Source organism: Myotis daubentonii, chromosome 13, assembly GCF_963259705.1.
Source record: "Myotis daubentonii chromosome 13, mMyoDau2.1, whole genome shotgun sequence".
In the NCBI taxonomy this organism is placed as follows: Eukaryota; Metazoa; Chordata; class Mammalia; order Chiroptera; family Vespertilionidae; genus Myotis; species Myotis daubentonii.
In genome coordinates this window covers 16726177-16753019 of record NC_081852.1, presented here as the reverse complement: position 1 = coordinate 16753019, position 26843 = coordinate 16726177, and the positions used below count along the sequence as shown (strand labels likewise).

Sequence of the window (26843 nt, the reverse complement as noted above, 5' to 3'; positions counted from 1 at the left end):
CCTAGGGTTTGTCCTTTAGCCAAATTGAGTCCAGAGGCAAATCCCTCTTGTGACATAGGCCCTTGCTACTAGGATGTCTGACTATGTCGCTCATACATTGGCTCCTCAAATAGACTCTGATACTATCCAATGCCTGTGTACTTCAGATTTCATTTTATCTGCCTTCTCAATACTCCAGATCAGTGGCTCCCAAGCTTGAGTGGGCATCAGAACCACTTGGAGGGTTTGAACAAGCACGTTGCTGGCCCCTTCCCCACTGTTCCCGATCCCCTGTGTTTAGGGTGAGGCTGGAGAATCTGCATTGCTAAAAGGGCCAGGTGACGCGAGCTGCTGAGCGGGGGACCACACTTTGAGAAGCACTGCCCTAAATCACCAGGCAAATCACAGCGTGCACATGTCACCATCTGTTGCAGGTGGACAGATCCTCTTCAACAGTTAGGTCAGCACTAAGATCAGGGCCCAGAGCACGCTCAGCCAGTTCTGTTTAAGCGGCATGAAGCACAGTCATAGGTGACACACTGGTTGGGAGAATCAGGATTCAAAAGTTCTCCGGAGTTGGAAAAATGGGGAGGGGGGGGGGGATCAACCAGAAAAGATTTTAAAGGCCTTCATGTCAAGTACAGCATTTAGGTTGAGAAAAATCAATTCTATAAGTTCAAAATGAGAAGACCTAACTTGGTAGCAGACATGAGGGAACAGAAAAGAAAAAACTTAAGTGTGTGGGTAACTAAACCCCTAAGAGAGGCCAACTGTGTGAGAAATCGCAGAGAACGCCAATGCCTGCTTGTTAGAAATGGTCTCCAGGTCGAGGGAAACGAAGGTTCCATTCTGATGTGAAAGGGTCAGGCTGGTTCCAGAAAACCTGATCCAGCCTAACCGTCCGATTAAGGAGGGAAGCTGACCACTTGCATCACTTGCAGAGAAAACATGACAAGCACGAGGAGAGGTGTCGGTTCTGGACAACCCCTTCTGAAGCACAAAGGAGAGAGGCAGCAGCGTGGGGCCTGAAGAAGCTCTCGCCATCGCGGAGGTGCTGCTGTGATGAAGACATTAGGCTTGTCCTGTTTTGTTCCAGGAGCCAGAACTGGGACTGAAAGCAGTAATGTTGGCTTGTTTTATAAAGGAACTTTCTAAAGGATGCAATTTGTCTAAGAGATGGAGAAGGCTGCCTCCACTGCAGGGTGTCTGTCCCTAAAACTCAGTAAGTGTCCAAGTCTCAGCAGAAAGACCTCTTGCTTTGCAAGGAGAGAACCCCTAGGTCTTCCAATGTCAGACTCCATGGCCCTGAAATGACGATTTCTCTCCAAACAGGAGGAGCACAACAAGGCTTCCATTCACTCTCGGGACAACATAGGCAGTTGTATTAGAAGGAGATAGAAGACTCCGTCGTGGAAACAAAGGCAGTTGTATTAGAAGGAGATAGAAGACTCCGTCGTGGAAACAAAGGGTGGGCCCTCAGGCTCCAAGCTCTGCTTTCAGAAACACCACTCTTGTGAAATGCCTTCTTGCAAAATCCAGTTCTATGGCAATCGCGTGCATCCTAACCCAGCGGGAGTCTATTCCTGGGAGAGATGACTGTATCCGTCCTGATGACAGCACTTTTAAGACAGCCCCGCGTGTGGGCCACAGAGGATGGCAATTTCCCTCAGGCTGAGTATCAGAGACTGTCCACACATCGTAGCCTCGATCCAGAACTAGCCCTGCCTTTTATCCCATTTCTCTCCCTACTCTTCACTGTCCAAAGAAGGCCACCTTCCCCTCTACTTCCCTGGCATCATAGAGAATAACATAACAGTCTAAGAGAAAAAATATTAATTTGCATTAATAGCACCTGAAAAGAATGAGGAAAATCAAAGCTAAGTCATGAACAATCAAGTCATCAAGCCCCAGACAGACACTAGATAACCTTCATGGCACCTTCAAACAAACACACAGAATGTTTTCAAGAGGGTCTCTCACATCCCCAGGTGCCATCCAGGGTATGAAGTCCAGGCCTGGGGTCCCTCATGTGCCCATCTGGTTTGAGATCCTTAGACATAGTTTACATGTTTACAGAGGAAAGGCATGAGTCTCATTTCTTGGCCCCAGTATCTTCTGCAATCGCAGGGCAGGGAGCCACAAGGGATGTGCCAAAGCCTGGAACCAGGGATTTATGTGTGCATGAAGCAAAGACAGGAGATTGACCCAGGAATTCAAATTCTTGGTGTCTGGCCACTCTGTCCTTTTTTCATTTGAGGGCAGCAGGGCCCGGTGGAAAGGCCAGCATTGCTGCATGGGAGCCTAGAGGCAAATCCTTCTAACCTAGAGAAGTAGGCCTGCTGGGCAGGGTCTGTACTGGGCCACTCATCATCTCAAGAAGAAGGAACGTAAGACAGTTCATCCTGGGAAGCCAGGAGAGATGAATCCCAGCCCCAGTCCCATCTCTCACTGCACATAAAATAAAATTGGAGAAGCCGCCATGAGGAGCAAAGAGGTCACATCAGAGGAAACACTGTGTCATGACTGCCCAAGTGTAAGGGTTTACAGGAGGAAGCTCAAAGAACTGCATGTCCATCGGGCCAGCAGGACTCGGCTTCAAGTTCAGAAAAGAACCCTTTCACTACAGTCTGCTGGGGGAGGAAATCCAGTAAGAGCTAGCTCATCAGGAGCAACACCTTTCCAAGATGCCATAAACCATTCTTTCCTTGAAGAGGCTCAAGCCACTGACACCCGAATTAGAACATTTCCTGGGCCACAGTCTTTCCATGTTCAGAGATGGCTAAGCTGTGAGTGTTTCCCTCCATGGATTCTAGTGATATTAAACAGACCCACTTTAGAGAATATCAATCCTTCTATGAGTCCTACTCTACAGAGCCACAGTTTGGTTCTGTGGGCTGTGGCTCTGCGTAAAGAGAAGGTGGCAGTTGGCAGCTCTGTCCCTTAGCTCACTAGCTGCCAAGTGACCATTATTTGTACCCTGCAGAGCGGCTCGGAGTCAGAGCCTGAGGCCCAGTCTGAAGTCACACTGAATGCTGAAATGCGCAGATGGTCAGATGAGGACTCAATGACAGAATGGATGTCAAAGCTCTTGTAAAACCATTAAATATAACTCAAATGTCTGAGATTATTATGATAACAAACTCAGGGGCAGGTTTACATGGAGAAAAAGCAGGCAGTCTCCCTCTGTCCCTCTAGGTCCTAGAATACCAGTATCATTTCGTCACAGGGGATTGAGAGCCTTTATATTTTATGCATGCATCCAATTATGGAATTCACTATCCCTTGCAATATATTGACAGTGACATAAGTTTATACACACATACCAGGCTCTTTCTGAAAGCAAGTGTTCATGGGTGGAGATCTCTGGTGAAGAGAAAGTGCCCAAAGAAGAAGAAGAAGAATGTTGAATAGAAGGTGGAGAAAAACATGTTGAAAGGGTAGGTAGGAGGACCTTAGGAAACAGAGCAAAATTATAAAGCAAGGGGAAGAATGCTTGCAATTCTGCAAGGAATAAGATAACTAATAATGGACACTGGTCTTTCTATTCTTTCTCTGGAAGAGAGAAAGGCAATGAGAGAGGAAAGGCCCTGTGTCCAGTCGCTCCGTCCCTGGAAACTTTACTGATCTTCCAGGGCAGAATCTCATAGAGATGTTTGCCTAACTCTAAACCCACACAGGCTGGGGTGGCTCGAATAAAGTGTGTTTTAAGCAAATAATCACGGATCAGCTGACACCTTCACTGCTGTTCCTGAAGAGCCACAGTGCAGAGTCTGTGGGAGACCCTGAGCTCACCGTGTCCATGTGAACACTGACCAGGTGCCATCTGGACCCTGGGTCTATGGAGCCGCTTGGAGTTTGACAGGAATCACAGATGAAATCCTCCTTAATGTCTTGAAGATGCTGTATCAGCACTCATTGGAAGCAGGAGGGAAGGAACTGACATCCCTTTGTAAACATACAACATTAATTTTCCTATTCAATCTGAATTCAGCCCAAAATCTAAACAACGGCTTCAAGCACTCCCACACTAAATACAGTTTCAAATCTCAAATGGAAGGAGAGTTCGTTACCCCAGAAGCTGTCACCAGCTACAGCCTTGCTAAGAAAATCCACCTCCACCTACAGGGGCTACTGTCAAAAAACGTCTCTAAATTGATGCTTGCGGGTTACCAATATCCTCACTGTGTCTCTTCAGTGTCCTTGGGTTTTCCAGGGACAAACTGGACATTGTGACCTTGGGTGCCCACCACCAAGCCCTCTGGCTGCAGCACAACACTTTCTGCAGTGGAACCACCTGTCGAGGGTCGGGCAACGGTTGGCAGGGGTAGCAGCGCCAAGGGTAGCCAGTCGCCGACAGCAGGCCACACTCAGCGACAGCCTCTGATGGGCTTCCACACAGCAAAATGGGGCAGCCCGTGCCAGCAATTAAGAAATAATGGCGAGGCACCGGTGCATTTGGCAGAGCGGGGTCTTCTCTGGGTCACCTGACTGCCTATTTTGTAGGGAATATAGTCACACACTCACTCAAAACCCAGCAGGGAGTTATTCTGTTCACACAGGACACCTGGTTCCAGGTACTGCCCAGCCTCGTTTCTAAGCCTCATTAAGGGGATAACTGGTTCCATATCAAACAGACAAAGGTGCCACCTTCCCTCCCTCAAAGCTGTTTTCCTGGGAGTTTAATGACCATTCGAGTGGAGGAGCGTTGCCTTTGAATGCCACTGGGCTCTGGGAAACAACGCAGACTCCAGCATTCGTTTTCTTCCCCATCCCCCTTGTGAGCTCTAACACTAGGAAGATTCCATTATGTTTACTCTAATTTGCCTGAATTCAACCATGCAATTCTCATCTTGAATTTGAGAATGCCATGTCCCACATTCCCCACCCAGCGCGTGTTCTGTTCCCCCAGGTTCACCTGGAGTCAGAAGAGCCCTATTTGGGACACTCGCTACACCTTAAGGACTAAATCCTTGAGTGCACAAAACAGGCCATCTCTTTTGCTATATCTCCATGGGGTTAGGGGTCAGGCAGAATGCTGACCGTCTCGTAGGTGTTCAGTAAACACAAACTGAGGAAATTAGTAAAGCACATAAAACTGGAAGTGTTGCAATGGGATCTGAGTGCAGCAATAGTCCGAACCTGGGGGTCCCACGGGTGCTTCCTGAATGAATGAATCGGCACCTGAAGGAGATTCCTCCCAGCGACCAACTGCAGACAAGGTGTTTGGACTGAAGCAATGTCCCAAGGAGGGTTTACCCACCAGCCACTTCGTTCAGGCCTGTGGATTTCTTTGTTTTGTGTGCATGTGTGTGCGTGTGTGTGTGCATGCATATGCACATGTGTTTGGCTGAACGGCGAGGGAGAAGAGACTAGACCCCCATATGCATTTCTGAGCCTTAGTCGGCTCTCACTTCCTACCTTGTTGTGATACTGCAGCATCTGAGTGATGATTCTTATCTTCGGGTGGTAGTTCTTTATGGAGATGACTCTGAAAAAGAAAACGCGAAAGCTGAGGCAGGGTTTACCTTCACTTCAGAGTCCGATGGGAAGATTCATTTGATTAATTAGTCACAACCCAATGGAGTGACTGTGGGGCCAGCATCCAGGGCCATCCTGAGGGGTTGCAGGCATGGGGCCAAGTTAGATTGTGTTTCCACTACCATATTCGTGGTAGTGTGAAAAAGAAACCACAAAATGGCCACAGAAGTGTCCTGGGCATAAAAGAAGAGAGAGGCCTGTGGTATGTGAGTATGTGTGTCCTGGGGGTAGGGAGTTCTGGGGCCAGGGTCAAGGTGTGTTGCCTATATAGGCATCTGAAGAAAGCAAACTCAATTTATGGGGCCAAAGGAGGTTTGAAATCTCATACCCTGGGGAACAGCCTAGAAACAATTTGCTGTGGATCCAATTCTCCAAGTAATAATTTGAGGCAACAGTGACAGATCAAACAAGCAACCCGACAAATGATTCTAATTGCCACACACATGGCCACTCACAAAAATGATTTCTAAGTTGGGCTCCCAGGATGGGATTCTTGACTTAGCCTTCAATGGCGAATAGCATCTAAATGATGACTTTGACCTGATTAGAATAAGGCAGGGGTCCTCAAACTTTTTAAACAGGGGGCCAGTTCACTGTCCCTCAGACCGTTGGAGAGCCGGACTATAGTTTAAAAAAAAAACTATGAACAAATTCCTATGCACACTGCACATATCTTATTTTGAAGTAAAAAAACAAATCGGGAACAAATACAACATGTGTATTTGCATGTGGCCCGCGGGCCGTAGTTTGAGGAGCCCTGGAATAAGGGGTAAGGGCTTTTGGAGTTCTAGTACAAAATCCCTCCAAACTGCCCTCAGTCCATACGCAGTATTAGCCCCTGCCTGGGCCTCCTCATGGCCTCCCTGACAATTATGTGCTAACAGGGGAGGGGCAGAGGAATATAAACACCTGGATTCCAGTCCCAGCTAGTGCCCTGGCGAACTGGTGACCTTCAGGAAATCCCTGGTCTCTCTGTGACCGTTTCCTCATCTGGACATCGGGGGCAACAGTACCTGCTTTATTTATTTCACAGGCTTGGTCTGAGCAGCAAAATGAAAGACCAGATGTGAAAATGCTTTGAAATCATTAAAAGCTCTCTCCACGTGCAAGTTATGGTTTTTGTCATTACGGACTCTGTCAGAGGTGACACTGTACATTTCCTTCTGTGACAGGGAAGGCTCAAGAATGGAATTCCATGGAATGGCCCAATGCCTGAGCCTAATCAGAAATGCAAGTGCATTTATGGTGACACCCCCCACAAACTTCCCACCCAGAAACCCAGCCCTTCATCCCTGTGTCGTGCAAAGATGGAGAGAGGCGGCCAGGAGCAGCTGTGTCTGAAAAGCTCCAACTTGTGCACTTAGGAAACGGATCACACGTCAGCCTCTCCTGCACAAGTTCACCCTGGGCTTCTGCACTTGAAGGATTTCATTTTATTTTTGAAAAAGTCTTGTGTTGGCCCAAGCTTATAACTCAAGGACTTGGCGCCTCTGTCAGCCCTCTGAATTCAGTTCACAGCCTCGGCCAGTTTTCTGCATTAGCTCATTTCAAATGGATCTTTGACATTTTAATTTCAAACGGGGCAGATTGGTCTCATTAAATTAAGGAGGAAGGAGGATTATACAAATAAGGGAAAGACAGAGCCCATTTTTAACCCCGAGCCTCCCATTTCCTTGTGCTGCCTGGGCCTTAGTTCTGATTCTGGCTAATGGACGGCTCAGTTACATTTCTGATATTACCTTTGCCCAGTAATCTCCATGCCTTGGCATCATGCCCATCGACCTGGTATCCTATATGTCTTCACATTAACCCTATCACAGTCAGGGCTTTTATGAGATATTGTGATGAAGAAAAATGTCCATTTCAAAGCTATTATCATTTCAATTAGTCACTTTTGAAGGCAAATAATAATAATAATAATAAAGGTAGTGCTAGCCTCAAACTTGTCTGTGGGGTCAACACATTAAATTTCATCTTCTTTTGATACTCTGGATGAAATTTTTAAGATAACAAAGCCTAGTTCCTTAAAGTCTACATCTGTATCACTTCATATGATGCAAAAACGTGGTGAAGGAGTGAAATCCCAGTTCAAGGAAAGGGCAGCCTGAGCCACCTTAACCGAGGCTGCTGTAGTCACTCTCCAGCTGTGACCAGTGAGGGGATGGACCCAGGTGTGGGAGCACATCCTCACCCCACCATCTCCTGCAGCCTGGCAAGCCCAATGCTTACAAGACCTCACGCTTCAACTTCCTTAAAACAACTGCACTCGTCATATTGCCAAAGAAAAGCGAGTGGAAAGAGAACATTGCTCCAGATGTTGCTTGCCAGGCACTAGGACCAGATGCTGAAGGGAAGGCCTTTCTCATCTGAAAAGCATGGAGGAATTCCCCCACCTCACCGATGGGAAAGCACGTGTCACTTGGGGCCGCTGATTAAAGGCACAGAAAGGAGGTTCCAGCCTTGTGATGATGCAAAGGCAACTTCCCAAGCCCCCATGTTGGGACAGTCAGGGCAAATTCCCAGGACACAGTAAACCAAGCTGCAGGGAGAAGGGAATCTTTGTCTCGACCCAGAAGATGGCTGTTCACAATTAGGTAAGAGTTCCTGGGAATACAGTGGGAGTGACATGTTTTCTCTTAGGTCATCTCTTCTCCAGAAGGTTCTCTTTACCCTTCCAAGCTGTCTTAACTACTCTGCAGTTTATGCTACAGGAGGTAAGATTTCAAAAGGGCTCTAATTATCTGGAGCAAAATACCTTAACCTTTTAGGCATCTCATAGCCACAATATGTCTGGATATGGGTCTATGCAAAGAACAAAAACAGAACATCAGTTTTCTTCTGAAACAGTAAGGAGTAGGAGTTGGGCAGAAAATGGCCTCTCATAGGCTCAGCCCGTTTGCAGGAAGGGTACTGGGAAGTGTTCTCCAAAGAGTGGCCCCCTGAAATGTTCTGTAAAAATGGGGGAGGGGCCTTGTAGTCAAATAGGTTTGAGAAATTCTCTAGAGCACATTATTTTTATCATTCATATTAGTATTGAAAGCACTGAGAAAGTTTTCAGTAAACAGCACTATTTCATTCAGGGAGATGGGTTGCAACAAAATAAGTGGAAAACAAACTCCTCTTTGGGGGTGAAATGAATCCATGTGCTATAGACACACTTGGAAAGCTCTAAGATGGGGCTTCATCCCAGGCACTATTGAAATTGGGAGCCAGACCAATTCTCTCCTGTGTGCAGCTGGCCTTTGTTTTATAGAATGTTGGGCAGCATTACTGGTCTCTACCCACCAGACATGAGCAGGACGACAACTCTAGTTATGACAACTAAGAACATCTCCAGATGTTTCGAAAGGTCCTGAGACAAGACCACATCCCCGGTCCATTTAGGCATCTCAGGTCCATTCCCTCTTAGGAAACATGGCACCTTACTTCAGGTCATTCCCATCTAAATTTACCTTTCCTTTTGGTCCTGTCTAAAGGATCTCAAACGCAAGACCCAGAGCTCCCATCTTCTCGGGACGAACTTCCTATGGACTATGCCTTATGTCACTGCCCTCCACACCCAGCACAGCCTCAGCTCCCCACACCCACCAGGCCTATGCAGGTAGCTTATGGAGGAGATGGTGTAGAGGACCCAAAGGGGAGCAAGTGGGCCACAGAGCCCAGAGCCTTCGCCCCACCCCCCAGAGGTTACCTCATGATGTTGGAGGCATCTTCAGCGTCGGGGTCTGCGCAGTACTTATTGGCAAGGATGAGGCACGCATCTGCTGACTCTATCTAAGACACCGAAAAGAAAACCACAGATGCAAACACATAAATAGCCAGGCTTGGTGGCAGGCTCTCACTGTTTACAGCTCTTGGGGAACCTGGTGCTTTGCAAGGAAATTTTTTAAAAGAATCCTGAGATATTACAGTTTGTGTCAAAAGTGTAGGTTGCTAAGTCTTGTTATGATATAAACAATTCATCTTGTTGCTGTTGGAGGGAACAGCATGTACCTTAGTAATTATACTGTTCATTTTGCATAGTCTTATGTGTGAGCTTCTCATATTTCTTTAAAGAACAATGAACTAAGCTTTTTAGTAGCCCCACCCCTACCCCACCTCCTTTCCCCACCACCATCCTAATTTTTCCAGGTGGGAAATGGAGTTAGGTGGGCTAACCCCATCCACTCAGGTTACCAAGATAACTGAGGAGTTGGAGATTCAGTCATTTAGACTCCAATGTTCTTTCTAAACCCTTTTCACATCTCATCTGTCAAACAAAAGGAAATGAGAGTCCTGAATCGGTGCTGTTCAGTATCCAATTAGCATTCAGATATTCAAAAGACAACACATCTGTATGTATGAAGTGATGTATTACAGAAGATCTCAAACTATAACTTACTAACTTATCTGAACATGAGCCCCAAATAGTTTATTCCTTTGAGGGGTTCGTGAGTAGGGCTAATAATTGCCTACATCGAAATCAGGTCCAAAAACAATAACCATGTTCTCAAAGTTCTCATGAGCTTCCACATTAGCCATAACTTGAACCATATCTGGGGAAAATTAAGATGAACTGGACCCCGTAAGAATTCTTATGCTGGCGCAGGCCTGCAGTCTGTCCCACTTGACATGTTGTACTTAGCAGACCCTTCTGCATTTGGAGGGAAGGCTGGTCTCCTCCATCATATGTCACAGTATCTCTGGTTTTCTTTAATAGTCCAGAGAATTTACTCAAGTCCTTTTGGCTTATTCATGTTTGCCCATTACATGGTTACTGAATGGTGTGGTGACTGCAGTTAGCATTAAGATGTCAGTGGCTTCACAATTTCAATATACACTTACTGTTGTGCAAACACTGAGCATGCTTACAAAATCGGTATACAATGAGTAGAGTGGCAGAGGACATTTTGCTGTACCCTTCCCCTTATAAACCTCAGAAGGGCTTTCTAAGAAGATTCTACCTTTGCAGGTGCTGGAAAGAAAAATTAGCCCATTACAAAGTAGTACCAGATACCTGTATGTTTAGTTCCACACCTTAATCTTTTGGTGGGGGAAGGAAGGAAGCTCAAAATGTTTCATGGCTTGGTAACAATTTTATTTTAGACTAGAGGCCTGGTGAACGAAATTTGTGTACTCAGGGTGGTCCCTCAGCCCGGCCTGAGCCCTCTTGTAGTCCAGAAGTCCTTGGGGGATATCCTACTGATGGCTTAGGTCTGTTCCCCACAGGGGAGCGAGACTAAGCCACAGTCGGGCATCCTGAGTGCTGCCACCGCCACCGTGCTCAGCAGTGGTGAGCCCAGCTTCTCGCTGAGTGGCGCTCCCCCTGTGGGAGTGCAATGACCACCAGGAGGCAGCTTCTGTGTTTAGCGTCTGCCCCCTGGTGGTCAGTGCATGACATAGCGACTGGTCGTCCCTTCGTTCAGTCTATTGGCATATTAGCCTTTTATTATATAGGATTTTACCCTTAATGTTCCTTTCTGATATAAATAGATTTCAGAGCTACAGTGAGTCCTACTTAAGTATTCAAGATGGGAATAGCTTGATTATTATGTTGTATGGGAGACTATTGAGTCCACACAACTAGTCTGCTTCCTTTAGCAGGACTGATACGGAGGGAACTAGCAAAGGAAGTTCCATGCTCCAAGAAGTTCAAGTGTGGAATGCTCACAGGTGGTCTAGCAGGTGCCAGTAGAACCAAGCCCTGGGACCTATGCAAGGGTGATGCCAACTAAGGTGGTGGTATCTGACTTCTTTCATTAGGGGTTGGGGGGTGACTTTAAGCCATCCTGGGAGGCATGTCCCTTCATCACTGAGTCAGGTGCCCCCCTCTTAGGTGGAGGAAAAGCAGAGGTCGCTCCTTCCTTCTTACCTTGACTCTCGCAAGATCATGTGGATTGAGGACTGAACCCTGATAAAATTCCACCTGAGTAAAATGTCGTTTGAATAGAGCTTCCAGCTCCAGGTTGGGGGAAATGCTGTGCAGGGAGAGAAGAAACAGCCATTAATATGATAGATGCAGGTATTGCAGCCTCCAGGCCCCCTTCTCTTGACTCCACAGAGGGGGACCTGGGAAAGGGCTTTCTCCTTCAAAGCAGCTCCCAAGCTTGTCATAAATAAAGGCTTGCACTCAAGAGAGATAAAACCTACCTGAACCAAACAAAATACCAAGGTAAAATAAACAGGCCCAGACATTTACCGAGTCTGAGGCATATGGGGTGAAATGTCTTCGACTTCATTATGCATGGAATCCCTATTTTATAAATAGAGAAACTGAGGTTGTGACATCAGGGTTAGCCAAAGGTTCCCTTGGCAGTGCTGTTCCTTCCACCAAAAGCCTTTTCCCTGCTTCTCCACCCCATGGACTCCTCATCCCCAAAAATGTCACCTCTGTGCAGCCACACCCAGAGTTCATTTACTCACAGTACTGTTCTTGATTCACAGGGGTGTACACTATTCATCATTCTTAGGACTGAACTGGAAGGACATCTTTCCATTGGAGGACAAAGATTAAAACACTGATTGACCTATTCATTCATTCATTCATTCATTCATTCATTCTGCAGAGATGAACAAACCTACTCTGTACGTGGTACTATACTAGGCACTGGGAGGTCATATTTAGTTAGAACCTACTTGGTGCCAGGGATAGTGTTAGTCAACACGACTAACATTTACTAAGTGCCTAGTCTTAATAATTTTTCATGTTTTGAACATTTACTGCATGGCAGATGCCATTCTAAACACTTGCAAGTATTAACTCATTTAAACCTCAAAACAACCTTAGAGAAAGGTATGTTATTAACACAGTTTCAAAAGGTTAATTAACTGGGCCATCTACTATGATGCTGACAAGAATCAATGCTGGGGATACAGGGGAACCCTACCACTAACACAGGGGAACCCTAAGCATTAGAAACCAACTTGATTCCAACTGAAGCCCTGGGTGAGAGAAGAGGAACTGCCTGTACAAATCTTTCCCATTGCCCAGATCCAGTATGATCATGCTTCATTCCTGAAGCTCCCCGGGTAATGCATGAAGCCGGGGGCACTTCCCAGGCCAGTCTGCCACCTGGTGAAACTGACTTCAGTCAGTGAAGGTAAGATCAATGTTGTGCTCTAATGTCGCACATGTGCTCATCTTGAAATGTGCAACCAACAGGAGGGCAGGCCTGCACACTACACTGCTCTTGAACCTTCTAAATGGCTCAGAGAAGACGGGCCCCACAACTGGGAATCAGCAGCTAGCTCTGAGCTGTTCTGTGGGTTCTGCTCCTGGGCCCATGGCCTGGCCAGTCTTTTCAGAACTCAGAGAAGCCGGTGCTGAGAAGAAAAATACTGGTGCTCAAACCTGGTGACCACTTTGGTATTGGTGAACAAATGCCCGAAGGAGGAAGCTGCACAGCATGGGAGCTTGGAGGGAGATCAACCAGAGTGGGCTCTTGGAGCAGGACTGAGTCTTGAGTGGTCAACCCCATACCGAGCCAACACGACATGTAAACTGTGTCTCTCTAGCAACTTATGGCTAAGGCTGGCCCCTTGACGGCCCATCTCTAAAAGAAGATGGGGCAACGCATGTCAACATGCTTGAGCCCCCCAACTCTCCATCCCTGTGCAGACTACCTTTTACTTAAAGGGGATGAGACAAAGCTTAAAATCTCAACAATACTGAGCAGAAGGGAGATACCTTCTTGCCTCCCCTGTAAATCAAATATAATAAGACATAATTTCTAAATTAATTATGTGACCTAATATATGTTATATTTCACAATAGTAGCTAACATGGATTGAGCAGCTACTGCATGCCTGATTCTGCTCTGTGTACATTACATGGATTACTTCTTTTCATTCTCACAACAGCCCAAGGATGTAGGTAGAAACCATGATGATCTCCCCATCTTATGGATATGGAAACTGAGGCCCAGAGAGGTTCAGAAAGTAATTGGTTGACGCAAGATTCAGATCAAATATTTGGAATCCAGAGCATGTACTTTGCTCCCTGTTGGTTAAAGAAGGAACTGTATGCATGGTGACCAGCGAGCACAGGGTCCCCCACTGAAGATTTCTGGGAACCACAGTTGCTGTGGCTATTAGTACCTTACACCTGCTTCCTGTTATGTTTATGTCTTCCTTGGTCACAATGTCACCCCTGCACTCATAAGGTATCCGCCTCATACCGCTCATCATCCCACACCCGACACTGGGGACACACATGGATCCCAGAGATCCAGGAGCTGAGGGGACAGTAATGACCTGTGTGACCCATAATAAACTCCTCTGTTATTTGCCAGAATGACCTTCACAGAGGCAGGTGCTGCTCTCACTGAGCTAATGTGTTACTCCCTTCCCACTGGTTCAGGTCTTCCTCTCCAATGAGGCCAGCAGGGACTGTGTCTCATTCAACTCTGCCCTGCCCCCCAATGCGGCCCCCACAACACCACTCCTGCAGACACTCAGGGTGCCCCCTCGGGGTGTCTTGTTGGGTGGAGGGTCTCAAAACCACAGGGGCCTCTTACTTGTGAAGAAAGACGATCTCCACGTTGACATCGTCCCGGTCCTTGTGCAGGAAGTCCTTCAGGAAATTGGAGACACTCTCCAGAGTGATGTGTCCACAGACCACAATGTGCCTGAACGGGAGAGGCTGGTTAGATGAGGTGGCCCAGCGCGACCCAGGCACCCATGCCCAGCAGGACAGAGGAAGCGCAGCCGCAGGAAAGCATCGCCCCCGGGGGCTCCCTGGGCCCCGCTCCCCTCCCCAGAGGCTGCGAGGCAAAGCGCGGTGCTGGCAGGTGCTCCTCGGCAGAAAAGGCATATGGCGTCTCACCTGATGCTGCACAAAATCCTATTAAAGCCCAACCGTTTGGCCAAGTGGTTTTATGCATTTAACAATAAGTGACATTATGCTCGCGCTTAAACGCTGCATTATCAAGTCCCTTGCAGATTCCTATCTCTCCCTCTCTGCCCACAAAGCGTCCTCCCGGGAGATTTACTGAATGAGTCTTGGTTTATGACATAGAGCTTATCAGGTAATGAGATAACAAATCTTGCTGAAACGATGATTTTGTGTGTAAGGAAGCGAACTTTTATCAGGGTGGCTAATGTGCGGCTTGACACGTTATGGGCTCTGTTGGCCATAAGCAGTAAAAAGGAAAATTTTGCATTTTTCTGCCATAACTCCTCCAACAATGGGGGCACGTAACACTTTACAGTAAGTGAGCATTACTCAGGGCTAAATGGGGACAGGGCGCCTCTGGAATGGGAGATCAGCCGCAGACCTGTGTCCCCAGGCAGCTGCTTCCTTGGGGCGCCGGGATGTCTCCCCGAGCCAAAGGAATCAGCCTCAAGATGGGGAGAAGCCAGAAAGAGGGGACGCTGGCATCGTCTGCCTTGTCCCAGGGGCCTTGGACTTCTATTTCTGGAAACGGTGGCTGGCCTGGAGGAGAGGAGCCCCTCTTCCAGAACTGTGGGAACCAGAGTCCCCCCCCCAACATCTCGGGGCTCCTGGACCAATCTGACTTTGACACCAGGCTATACTATGGCCACTTACAGTCACTACAAGGTGCTCGATCGATCAGGACTAAGCACTTTGGTGCAAGAGTTAGTGCCAGTGCCGGGACTGGCTGTACAGATGAAACCCGCTGTCTTAGAGTAGAGAAGTTGTCTCAAGGGATTCAGCCCAGATCCCTGTGCGCCTCAGGCCGAGGGGGACAGAGGCTGAATCCCTGGCAGGGCCGTGAGGCATGGGCACGTGGCGAACAAGAAGCACAGTAATTCTGTGGGGAAATGTAAAATGGCCAGGCCCCTTGCACTCCATAACTGCTCTGTGCACACTGCAATAAGGCAGAAAGCGCACTGGCTGGAGGCGGCTCATAATAGGAGGCATGATGATCACTTATGCAATGTTCCATTAGATGCCATTACAAGAGCCTGCCCTTTCCTTGTAATTTGGTGCTTGACTAAGTATGTGAGAATAATGCAGTAAACTCATTGGTGAAAGGATAATGATGCAGAACAAAGAGTAAATCAATAATACGCGCGGTGCAGTTAATAATATCTCCATTATGGACTGTTATTGTTACGGAGCTGCACTTAGCGATCGGAGCCCAGAGGCCATCCGGGGAGGGAGGAGTGTCAGTGACTTCCTCAGAGGAGAGCGTGAGCAAGATCACTGTGCTCGAGCCCGGGCCTGCCGGGGTGAGGGAGGTCCCGTGACCACCCATCCAAATTCTATGCTCAAAACCCGTACAAACAGCACCTTCCTAAAATACACAGTATGCCTGCGTACATGATGTGAATGAAACACTTGGATTATATGCATTTTTATCGCGTCATACCTTAACATGCTTGCTGCAGCACATGCGCACGCATAAGGACAAAACAGGCTGCACGTGAATTTGCGTGACCTCAGTAAGATTTCTGGGTGTGAACTTGCCAAGTGTGTTCAGAAAGTGACTGAGAAACAGGACCTCCCTCCCGACCTCTCCACAAATAACAGTGGGGCAGCGTGGGGGCGATTCTGATACTTTCTGCCCACAAACTTCCTGGTGGAAAACAAGACCAGCATGGTCCCCGGTGCGGGCCCCTCCACAGGCCCATGAAAGGAAGCCAGATTTGATTCCCTCCTCTGCCCCGAGGACGTGTGATCCAGGACAAGCTTCTTATTCCCCTTTCAGCAGATGAGGGAACGGAGGGGTTAATACCCCAGCCAGCTCCTGCCCCAGGCACTGCAAAGCCCACAGTACTACACCAGCATAAACCTGGTTATTCTTCAAAGCGGGACTCAAATCAACGAGAGGGCCAGAGAGAGGCCTGAACATCCACCCTGCCTATCCTGCGCGCAAAGAGCTGAATGAACATCTGCCAGCATCCCCGCTTCCTCTTCCAAAACCATCGTCTCCAGGACAGCGGGAGGGGAGGGGATGAGTTCACCCTCTCACCCTTGAATCAAAGGCTCAGCTCAGCCAGCTGATTTATTCAACCTTAGGAAGAGTCAGGGTTCTCTTAGTTGAAAATGTGCTGGGTACATATAAAATATATTCCAATGCAATCAATATTATCCCTTAAGCCTTTAATTAGCTTTCACTTCTCTTAAGAAGTAAGACGAATGCTGGCAGGAGACGGAAGGAACAAAAAGGATTGACTTTTCTCATTTGGTGTGAGCTGTCCAATACCATTCTAGACGGTTTAAAATATATATCCGTTAGCTACAGCATGCCTTCTGGGGTAGAGAGCAGTCTTTATCAAAAAGGGAGGGGGAAAAATCTTCCTTCCACATAATTGGTATTTTTGCTCAAAAAAAGCGGGATTGATTGAAAGCAGATTGCCGCCCTGCCCGCGGAGAGGCATTAGGTACATTATGGTGGCAACCTTGGAGGACCCATATTGTTCCAATCTGTCCCTTATCTGATGTGAAGATTTACCGCGTCCCTGTTTTGTGCCAATAGTCATTTCCCTCTATTTTGTTTTCCATACAGTGAACGCGATCAAGGAACCCACATATTGAAAATGTTTGGATGCAGTTAGGACTGATGGATGGGGAGAAGCTGCCTCTCCAGCTCAGCATCTGCATCAGGAGGCCGGCTCCCACCAGCCCGTGGCCCAGGAAGCAGGAGGGCCCTGCGGGAGTGCCCGGGATGGATGGTGAAAGGGGCAAATTTATTTCCCAGGAGTATTTTCAGCAGTTGACAATTCCAGGGGCAGTCGTCTTGGGAAGGATGTCATGGAGGGGAGAAGAGAGGCAGCATTTCCTGGTAGGTGAAAATGTAATTGAAATGCTTTAAGACTGAGAGCAGGGCGTGTCATCTCTGGACACAGAGTGATGGCTATTCACAGTACATGGTTCAGAGAACGCCAAAAAAGACCCTCATCCAAGATTATCTCTGTCAGGTCTGTGACACCCACCAATCTACTGTGTGAGATTCATTTGGATAGCCCTGTGTTAGCTCAGACACCAAGGAACGGAACAGTCTGAGGTAGGGACCAATTCTGCATCTCACAATTATGAAGCCAGAATCTCTCAGGGGCTGGAGCTAGCACCTGATTCATGAGGTTATCTTGAGGACTTATTTAAATAGAGATAATACATGTGAATGGCCTAGGAAAAGGTCTGGCCCTGGTAAGCATTAAATGGTAAAATTCATGGGATACCTGTAAATCAGTACGTAACATATAAAAAGCTCTGTGGCCCATAGAATCTCATCTAATCCTCAAACAACCTCAACAACCTCGTGTTCCGATTATCTGCATATTTTCAGGGAACTTCTCTGAACCTCAATCTCCTTAAGTCATGTGTCTGAGACCCCACAGCAAATAAAAAGGACTTGCCCAGGCTGTGATCCTGTTCTCTGACCCCATTCTCGCTGAGAGGAAAGAGGTGATGTGAAAAGGGCAGAGGCTTCGGTATTGCAGCTCTGCTTGCTCCCGACAGGCTGGGCTGAACCCAGAGGAGATCCTCCTGGACACACAGAGGATGGGGTGTTGGTGAGTCCTCGCTGGGCCAGGAGAGAGGCTTAGTGTGGGGCCTGGAGCAGAGAGAGATAAACGCCCCTAAAGCACCACAGAGATGCAGGGTCACTGGATTCTGGCTGCACCTGGTCAGCCGGACCAGACGGCCCAAGACAGCCAAGGCTGAGAGGCACAGGAACTCTGAACCAAGTTTCAAGTTAAGCCACACAATTTGGCCACCAGGGGCTGTGATGCAGACGTCCATTTTTACATGTTATAGGCTCAGGACTTACTCAGCCAGAGGACCCAAAGGAAGACAGAAATCCTGTGGTTCATTGACAATGGAGAGTTTACCAAGGAAGCTGCCGGGACCCAGAGCTGGACATTTTTAAACTGCTGGCCATGGCAACCACTGACTTCTAGCAGGCCTGGCCCCCTGGTTTGCGAAGATGGCCAACCAACCTAACTCAGTAACCATTTTTCGTCTGATGTACTTTTTGGGTTTTAAAGTTTTGTTTAGTTCTGGGAACAAATCTTCTTTGAGATAAATTAATGTTAGTACCTAGGATTAAAAGGTCCATCTCAGATGCAGGAGGAGGCATCTGAAATGCCAAAATAGTGGCAGATGGTATCTTGTGGAGAGCAGTTACTCATGTAGTGGCCGTCCTGGGAGAGTGTCCCCAAATGCGGGCTGGATGAACCAGAGGCGGTAACACCAGTGGGTCACGGAGTAAGCATGGCATTGAGGGGTGGAGCGTGACTTAATCAGAATAATGTTTGACTATGATCGCTATCAGGGCTCACCACAAAACTACCAGTTGCTTAGTTCATGGGTGCCTCTTCACTCCGTAAGTACTGCTGTCAATAACCACCTTCACCTCCCACACATCATCCTCCATCACTCTGCTTGGAAGTGGGTCAGGAAAGCCGGACGCCCAGTGCAGTTGGGAGCTCAGTTTCAGAGTTCAATGCCACTGTGCCTTTCAGAATGGATGGCTCAGGGCCACTGCCTTAGGGCTGGAGGCATAAGAGGAGAGTAGAGAGGGGGGCCACCAGACGAAGCTTTTCAAGGCTGTGGGGAACGAGGCACCCAGCGCCACAGAGGGTGAGCTTCCCTCCATGAGAGGAAAAACTCTACACACTTTTCAAAAGAGTCAGGCAGTGTTGCTGAGAGCCAGCAGGCTTTGCAAAGGGCTGTGAGCATGACGGGCTCCCTCGCACGTTCTCACATGTATCTTTGTGTCAGAACCGCCCTTGGTGAGTGTACAGTCCAGTGCCTGCATCATTCTGCTGTGGACACTGCGGTTCAGAGACTCGGTGCCCAGTGAATGCCAGAGCAAGGGCAGGCCAGCCCTGTGGTTTGATGTCCCCTAAGCAGAGGAAGCAACTGGTGCCGCTAGAAGGAGCTGCGGTCCTGGGTGACCTGGGACCAGTAGAGCCCTCCCAGAGGGTCCCAGTTCTCTGGGCCCGCCTCCCCATTCATGCCATCCGTCCATCTTGTCTAGACATCTGCAACAGCTTCCTAATTCCGTTCATGTTTACTCTCCCCACAACTCCCAACCCCACCCCCACACCCCCAAGAAAGCTAAAACGCGAGGACGGAGGCAGATCCGCCTGCATCGGGCCCCACAGGACAGGGCGGTCCTACATCTCCCTTTAGCAGAGCCTCACTCGAGGAAGACGATGTAAAACGCACAGCTCTGGGCTGTTTATTTTTAAAGATACTATATCCATTTTTACTGGAACAAGTATAAAGAACTTAAAAAAACCATAGCTATCCTGTCACAATAAATCATACGGAGTAAATTGAAAATCCTATACAGCTTTTCCTGAATACACTGTGCTCACTTTGTCAAAGAGCTAGATGAAATGTGGCATATATTGATCTCGATGTCTCTGTAAAACTATAATATTTATATCAAATACATATGCTAGAAGCTCTTGTCTTTCTGCTGAGCCTTCTAATCATGTTTCTCTGGTCCCACCTCCCCCCACGCCTCCCGCCATTGGTAGCTGCTGCCTTGATGGGAATGTATTTTAAGAAGGACTTCTTGTCCAAGGAATTCATCAGCGTTTTATCACGTAGAAAGCAGGGTGGGGTGGCAAGAGACCCCGAAACCCACATCACAGTGGTCAGTACTCAAAGTACTGCCCTAAAGGAAGGATGCTAAACTAGCTCCGGCCTCCACAGGTCCTCCTAAAGGACTGTCCCAAAGGATGTCCATACCAAGAGGTCATCTTCTGTAAACAAAGGTAAACCCAGGTGAGGGAGCCCCTCCTTCCACCACACCCTGGGACCCAGCTCAGGACCCCAAAACTGGCTGGGCTTTCAAGAATTCTACGTTGATCAATGAACTGGGTGGTGGAGCCTATGTGGCTAGGTGACCCAGGGCTATAGTAAGTGTAGAAGACATTGAACAGTCAGCTGCAAGCCTGGCAGAGCAGTGCCTGATCCCACCAGCTCAGGTCTACTACCCTGTTTCAAGTGTGTGAGAGAACAGCACATGTAAAAAGGACAAAAATGAAACCAAAACAACTGTGAGCACGGATCACTCCAAGCCCTGTTTTAACCATTTTCTGTTTAAAACAAATGAAAACACAAACAACAACCAAAACAACCCAAGGAGGCTAGGAGATGAGGTCACTTCCTAGCCAGGGCTGCATCTAGGATTTTGCTAATCACAAAGGAAGGAAATGCCTTCTCCCTCCGAGTGAGGAAGAGAATGAAGTAATCATCGGATCCAGCTGTCAACAGAGCTGTTCTGGGGAGACAGGCTGCTTGGCTGTTTCTCTAAATGGGGCAGAAGGTTGAACAACGACATCCCAGCATCGCAGCAAAGGCACCTCTGGAAAACACCCCAAGATTGGAGGGCAGACTACTGGTCGACCCAATGGGAAACACTCAATGGCCTGACCAGATCAGACCGTGCTGCATGAAGGGGGTGCATCTTACCATAGGCAGATGGTCAGCACCTGAGCCAGCCCAGAGGGATCTGTGACTGCACCTCCACCGTCCCAAGTCAGACCTCCATAATTGGACCATGCACGAAGAGTGATCCCACGTCTTTGTGGCTGGCTGCCTAACAAATGTTTCACTCCTAGTCTTAAAACTAAATTCCGGGAACCTCAGTGTGGGAGACATTGGTTGCTTTTGTCTGTTCAGCAGGCACCCCCTTCTGTCAACAGCACCTCATTTTTTAATGCTTATCGTTGAAAGTTTTACATATGTCTCCTTTCCCCCCCCTTGACCTCTCCCAACCCGCACCCACCCCCAGCACATGCTCCCACCCCCTATTATCTGTGTCCATTGGAAATGCTCATATGCATGGATACAAGTCCTTTGGTTGATCTCTTACCCCCTGGATAATCACCTCATTTTTAATTGGAGAATCACTCCTCCCCAACCACGTACAGTCCTGGGCCCTTTAATCAAGGTTCCCTGACCAAGCTCTGCCAATCCTTGCTTTTCAGTTTCTCATTTAATTCTTACAATAACCCAGGATGCAGATATTACCACCACCGTTTTGGTTTCTTTCTCTCTATTCCTTCCTTTCTTCCTTCCTTCCTTCCTTCCTTCCTTCCTTCCTTCCTTCCTTCCTTCCTTCCTTCCTTCCTTCCTTCCTTCCTTTCTCCCTCCCTCCCTCCCTTCCTTCCTTCCTCCCTTCCTAGAAGAGGAATTACACAACTCTCTTAAGCAAGCAATAATATGATGGCCGGACTCTCACAAACTGCACTTCCTTGTCTCTCTCCCCAACCCCTCACTCCTCTGTATTTTATTCATCCCATTACTGCAGACTTGAAGGCCTTTGGCCATTTTTTAAATAAGCCAGTCTTCCCCTGACCTGACTTCTAATCCTGGTCAGCCCTCTGCGCTTAGAGGGATCATCACACTGAACCGCACTCTCCTGGACTCAAATGAAAGCAAGTTTGTCTCTCTCCACTTGGTAATGCTGCTTCCGAACAGGAGGGACCAAGAGAAGAGAAGATTACCCCTTTGGGGACGAAGGTGAAATAGAGAATGAGTCCAAAAAACTGGTTCTCGCCCTGGAGAGGAGATATAGCTTTGATTTGCAAAGTGAGCCCTCCCCCCCTCCCTAACCCCCCTAGTAAATCATGCCTCATGGCCTGAGGGCATGTCCAATTGGACTTGACCTTCCCATAATGACAATCAAGTTGACACATCCTGGCCTTGCTCCCCAGCCACACCCAAGGGTGTTGCCCCAGGTTGCACACGCTGTTAGTCAGCCTGGCTGAGTAGACGCAACACACTGGCACAGGCCTCCGAGGCCTCCGGCATGTTACACACGGAATCACTGGGAGCTGTCCACAGCATCAGGGCTTCCTCGCCGAGGAGGAGGGAAGGTATGGAATGGAGCAGACCTCAGGGTGGCGTCAGCCGCTCCCATCCTTCCAAATCTGTGACTGGGTCCATCGTTAGATCTGTAGGCTTTTGGTGCTCAAGTCACCTGCCATTACCTTTGCCCTAACTACTCCAATGGGTACATTTAACGATTGGGAATTAGCAAATGCTTTCAGGAGCATTCCTTCTAAAATGCTTGCAGCCTTCATGTTGCTTTATAATTTCATGATTTTATTGAATAAAACTGTTGCCAAAATAGCATTTCACTGGGATGATACTCCTATATAATCAAGCTTCCGCTTAGCTGCCACTGGCTTCTTGAATGATTCTGATTGCTCGGTATCTCAAGTACGCTCCATGATAGCAATAATCACACTTTCTAGCTTATTTATTTATAAATGGTTTTTTTAAATATATTTTTATTGGTTTCAGGGAGGAAAAGAGAAAGAGATAGAAATATCAATGAGTGAGAGTCATAGATGGGCTGCCTCCTGCATGCCCCTTACTAGGGATTGAGCCACCCGGGCAAGTGCCCTGACCTGGAATCAAAGCATGACCTGCCAGTTCATACGTCGATGCTCTCCACTGAGCCACACCGGCTGGGCTCTAGCTCCTCCTTTTAAACACAGCACATAGCAGAGTGCCAGGAACATGGCAGGGGCTCAAATACTTGTTCGTGGAGCAAATATGCTGAATGACAGCTTTCCTAGATTTGCTCTAGATGCTAGCCGGCATTGGGCTTCACGGTCAATGGCCAGGGTCAGAAACCCCTCACAGAGACGGGCATGCATGTATCTCTGAACTGCTCCTGTGTCCCCTATTGAAAAGGTATACAGAGGGGACCTAAGGTTCCTTTACTGATGACTGCCACCCACATCTGGAGCAGCCCTGTGGCTCTGGGGATGGGAACAGCCATTGCTATGCGATGCCAGTACTAGATGTGGAGCCTGGATCCCTGCGCGTCACAGAATCAGGCTTCCAGGAGTTTCACATCGCATTAGCCCCTACAGATTTTTAATAAAAGGAGACACCAGACTTGGCCAGTTAGAAAGTTTCCTGGTTTGTTTTCAATGTATGATGGCAGCATCTGTGGGATGAACCCCAAATCTACTAAGAACTGATGCACACAGATCTGGAAAGCCTTCCATCAAAATGAATGACATCGTCAGAGACAGAAAACAACACCGCTTGGTCTCCGAGGGTGCGTGCATCCTTTGGGTTGGAAATCTACCAGCAAGGATTCTCCATCAAATGTGAGGTTAAAGAGACAGAATCTTCAGGGATTATAATTAGAAAATTCATATTCAGACTTCTTTTTTTAATGGAAGAAAGAATATCTAAGAGCAAATCTAGGCTTACATATGACTTAGTTTTATTTAGCCATGCAGTTCATCTCCCACCTACATTTCTATTCTTGTTTTCAGAACAATAGCTGGAACATTTTGATAAGTGTGTGGAAGGGAAGAGAAACAGCAGGAACGTGTGTGTGGGGGGTGGGGGGCGCTTTTATTCCATTAGTATCATCAGGAGATTGATTTAATATGCATCCGAGTCTCTTTAAATCGAGCTTCAAGTTTGAAAGGGACTGAAGATGTGGCTTATAAGAATCCAAAGCAGATGCAAAGAAAGAAGCGCCCACATCCACACCCACCAAGACCCCTCTCGCTGCAAAGGAATACCTGGCACATGACATTATAGGATACAGCATCTGACACTTGCGTTTGGTATCTGTCCCTCGGTACTGAATTTCAGAAGTAGTCAAGGGGTCATTGTTCCAAAGTATTAGGGCAATCTCATTTTTTCCTCCCCTAAAAGTTTAATGCTAATCAAAGCAGAATGCCTAATCAGTCCAAGCTGGCCTGTCAGCTTGAATTATCTGTTTGTCTTCCTATTTACTATATCTGTCTGTCTACGGTTCTTCATATCTTTGTGAAGATCAGTTATTGGGGCCTGTGTTTCCTTCTGACTCGAATGGCTACCAGATGATCCTTCCTGGTGATATGTTGATGATTTGCTAATTTATGGTTTTTAAAATCTAGGAATCTGAAGACATTGCTGGGAGTTCAGGCGGGGGCTCGCATGGGCCTTGCAAAGAGAGGGCTGAAGGGCTCACTTGTCAAGGGATGGAAGTTTGTGCAAAAAGCAAAACTTCAGTCACACTTCAACCAGAGCGGTGTCTGTGGGGCACAAATCATAAATGACATCTCATAGGGGACCTCACTCACAAGAGCAGCCCCCCCACGCAGACCGTGGAGGGCAAGAGTGAGTGCTGCCCAGCTCCACAGAGACGGGAAAGGGAAGAAGGCCCTCGGTGCTCAGCCGCGTGAAGGGCCCTACGTCCTAGTCCACGCGCTGGGGGCAGGCCTTCCCAGGAAGCTCGGCCATGGCCATGCAGCTGCAGGAAGGCCGTCACCTCTGGGAACCAGCAGGGGAATTCTCCTAGTAAATAAGCTCCGACTTTGAACTGCCCAACCACATTGGTGGTCAAATAACATATGATGTGCAGCTCAAGACAGATGTGGCCTCCTCGGAGGTTTTTATGGGTGTGTGGAAATACATCTATCCCCAGTGCCTGGCGTGTAGCGAGCACTCCATAAACACATGTGGAATGAATGACAATGAGGCACTCGTGTGAGCCCTCGTTTAGGAGGGGAGGGCTATCAAGGGTAGATTACATGAACCCTGGTGAAGAAATGATCCCTGTTCCTCCACAGCAAGTCATTTCAACTCCAATTTTAAAAAATGGCTGAGAACCACGGCGGGCAAAACCTGAGTGTAGCGAAGACGGAGAAATGGAATTCCACGTTGACACAAGAAACCTCGCAAAAGGGACGAGAACCTGGAAGCAGAAATGAACAAAGGATGCAGAGGCAGATGAGGAGCCTATTTCTGATAAGAGGAAAGACAGAGTCTGATAAGGGACCCGAATCAAAACCAGGGCAGGTATGCGGATGCCTCACCTGGCAGGTCATGGGAGAGCTCACTCAGGCATCTGGACCCCAGAGAGACAGAGTTTAAGACTTGGTCCCATAGAGGGACAAGCAAAGACCTCACAAAATATGAATTTTAAAATTAGGGCGCTGCCCTAACCAGTTTGGCTCAGTGGATAGAGCGTTGGCCTGTGGACTCAAGGGTCCCAGGTTCGATTCTGATCAAGGGCATGTACCTTGGTTGCGGGCACATCCCCAGTAGGGGGTGTGCAGGAGGCAGCTGATCGATGATTCTCTCTCATCGATGTTTCTAAATCTCTATCCCTCTCCCCTCCTCTCTGTAAAAAATCAATAAAATATATTTTTTAAAACTAGGGTGCTCACTTCTTTTGGGGATAATGAAAGCTGGGTTCAGTGGCCACTGAACGACTGTCACATCTCCTCCGAGGTGTCACCTCCCTGGACCACTTTATTGAAGGTAAATGATAACTGTTTTGCTCTATAACAGAATCTTTGGCTTTTAAAATGTGTGCCTGGTAGCTTCCTTGGCCACAACCTTGCTCATGGCCTGTGACCTCCTGGAGACTGTGACCTCCACCAGAATAGGTTCCATGGGCAGCTTGCTCACCACCCATCCCGATCCCGGTTCCCGCACAACCCAGCAGTGTGCCTGGCACAGAGGCCCTCAGCGAACCTCCAGAACTGAATGAATGAACCAGTGGAGATAACAGGAGCGGACAGTGCAGCAGGGAACTATCGGCTCTCTAGTGGTTCTTAGAGCTTGACATTTTGTTCCAAATTACTGAATACTCTTCAAAATGTAAGCAATTACATGAAAAACCACAAGTCACCCTGTTTTCCTTTTTTAATGGAAAAGCATAATAGGGTCTCCCCACCTCTGTGCCTTTGAGGCTCCTTCTTACAACCCTGAGGACACACCTGAGGTTGAAGGCAGATGGTCCCCCCTCCCTCCAGAGGGACACAGCCCCAGGGCTGATATTCCCCGCTCAGAGCCGATGTCCCCGGAGGGGCGCCTGCTACCACAGTTCTCACGGACAATCAGGAAACCACCACCAGAGACTCAGAGGCGTGCCCTCAGGAACTGAAGGAGCAGGTAGATATGTCTGCCAGGGCAGAGAGGGCTCTTCCTAAGATAGAATGCAGGTAGGCCCTGCCCAGGAGTGACTGAGGTGATCACTACCACCTACCATGGCTGGTCACCTACGAAATGAACCCCAAAAAGGATGGAGCCTGAAATCTCCAAATCTCACTTCGATCAATGATCTGCCTGCCCATTCTTGAGAGACCCTCATTGTTGCGGTGTTCAAGAGGTCAATTTCTCATCTAACCGAATGAGGGGGAAAAATAGTTTTGTCCCCTCTCCTTGGGGCCAGGATCCTGAGAGGTAACAAATGATCAGAAGGAGGAGACAGGTCCAAGGTGACACCCCACTGATGGACAGTGGTGGAGACACACGTACAATGATAAGATCCCTGAGTGTAGAGCAGAACGAACGGGTCTCGAGAGATGATCTACAGAGGCAACGTGACCCAGGGGCGCAGACTGCCCCAGGTTAAATCCCTGATCTAAGATCTGCCCTTCACTGGCTGTGT

General features: G+C 48.0%; 1 protein-coding gene across 21 annotated transcripts in view; it reads right to left on the bottom strand.

Moving 5' to 3' along the window:
* KCNMA1 (potassium calcium-activated channel subfamily M alpha 1) overlaps positions 1-26843 on the bottom strand; it is a 704741-nt gene that overhangs the window by 190892 nt on the left and 487006 nt on the right. For all 21 annotated transcript variants that reach the window (XM_059662276.1, XM_059662282.1, XM_059662277.1 and 18 more), the window contains exons 10-13: positions 14013-14123; positions 11369-11474; positions 9209-9291; positions 5398-5467 (exon numbers count right to left, since the gene is read on the bottom strand). In XM_059662276.1, coding sequence (XP_059518259.1) covers positions 5398-5467; positions 9209-9291; positions 11369-11474; positions 14013-14123 — 370 coding nt within the window. The remainder of the gene's footprint in view (positions 1-5397; positions 5468-9208; positions 9292-11368; positions 11475-14012; positions 14124-26843) is intronic.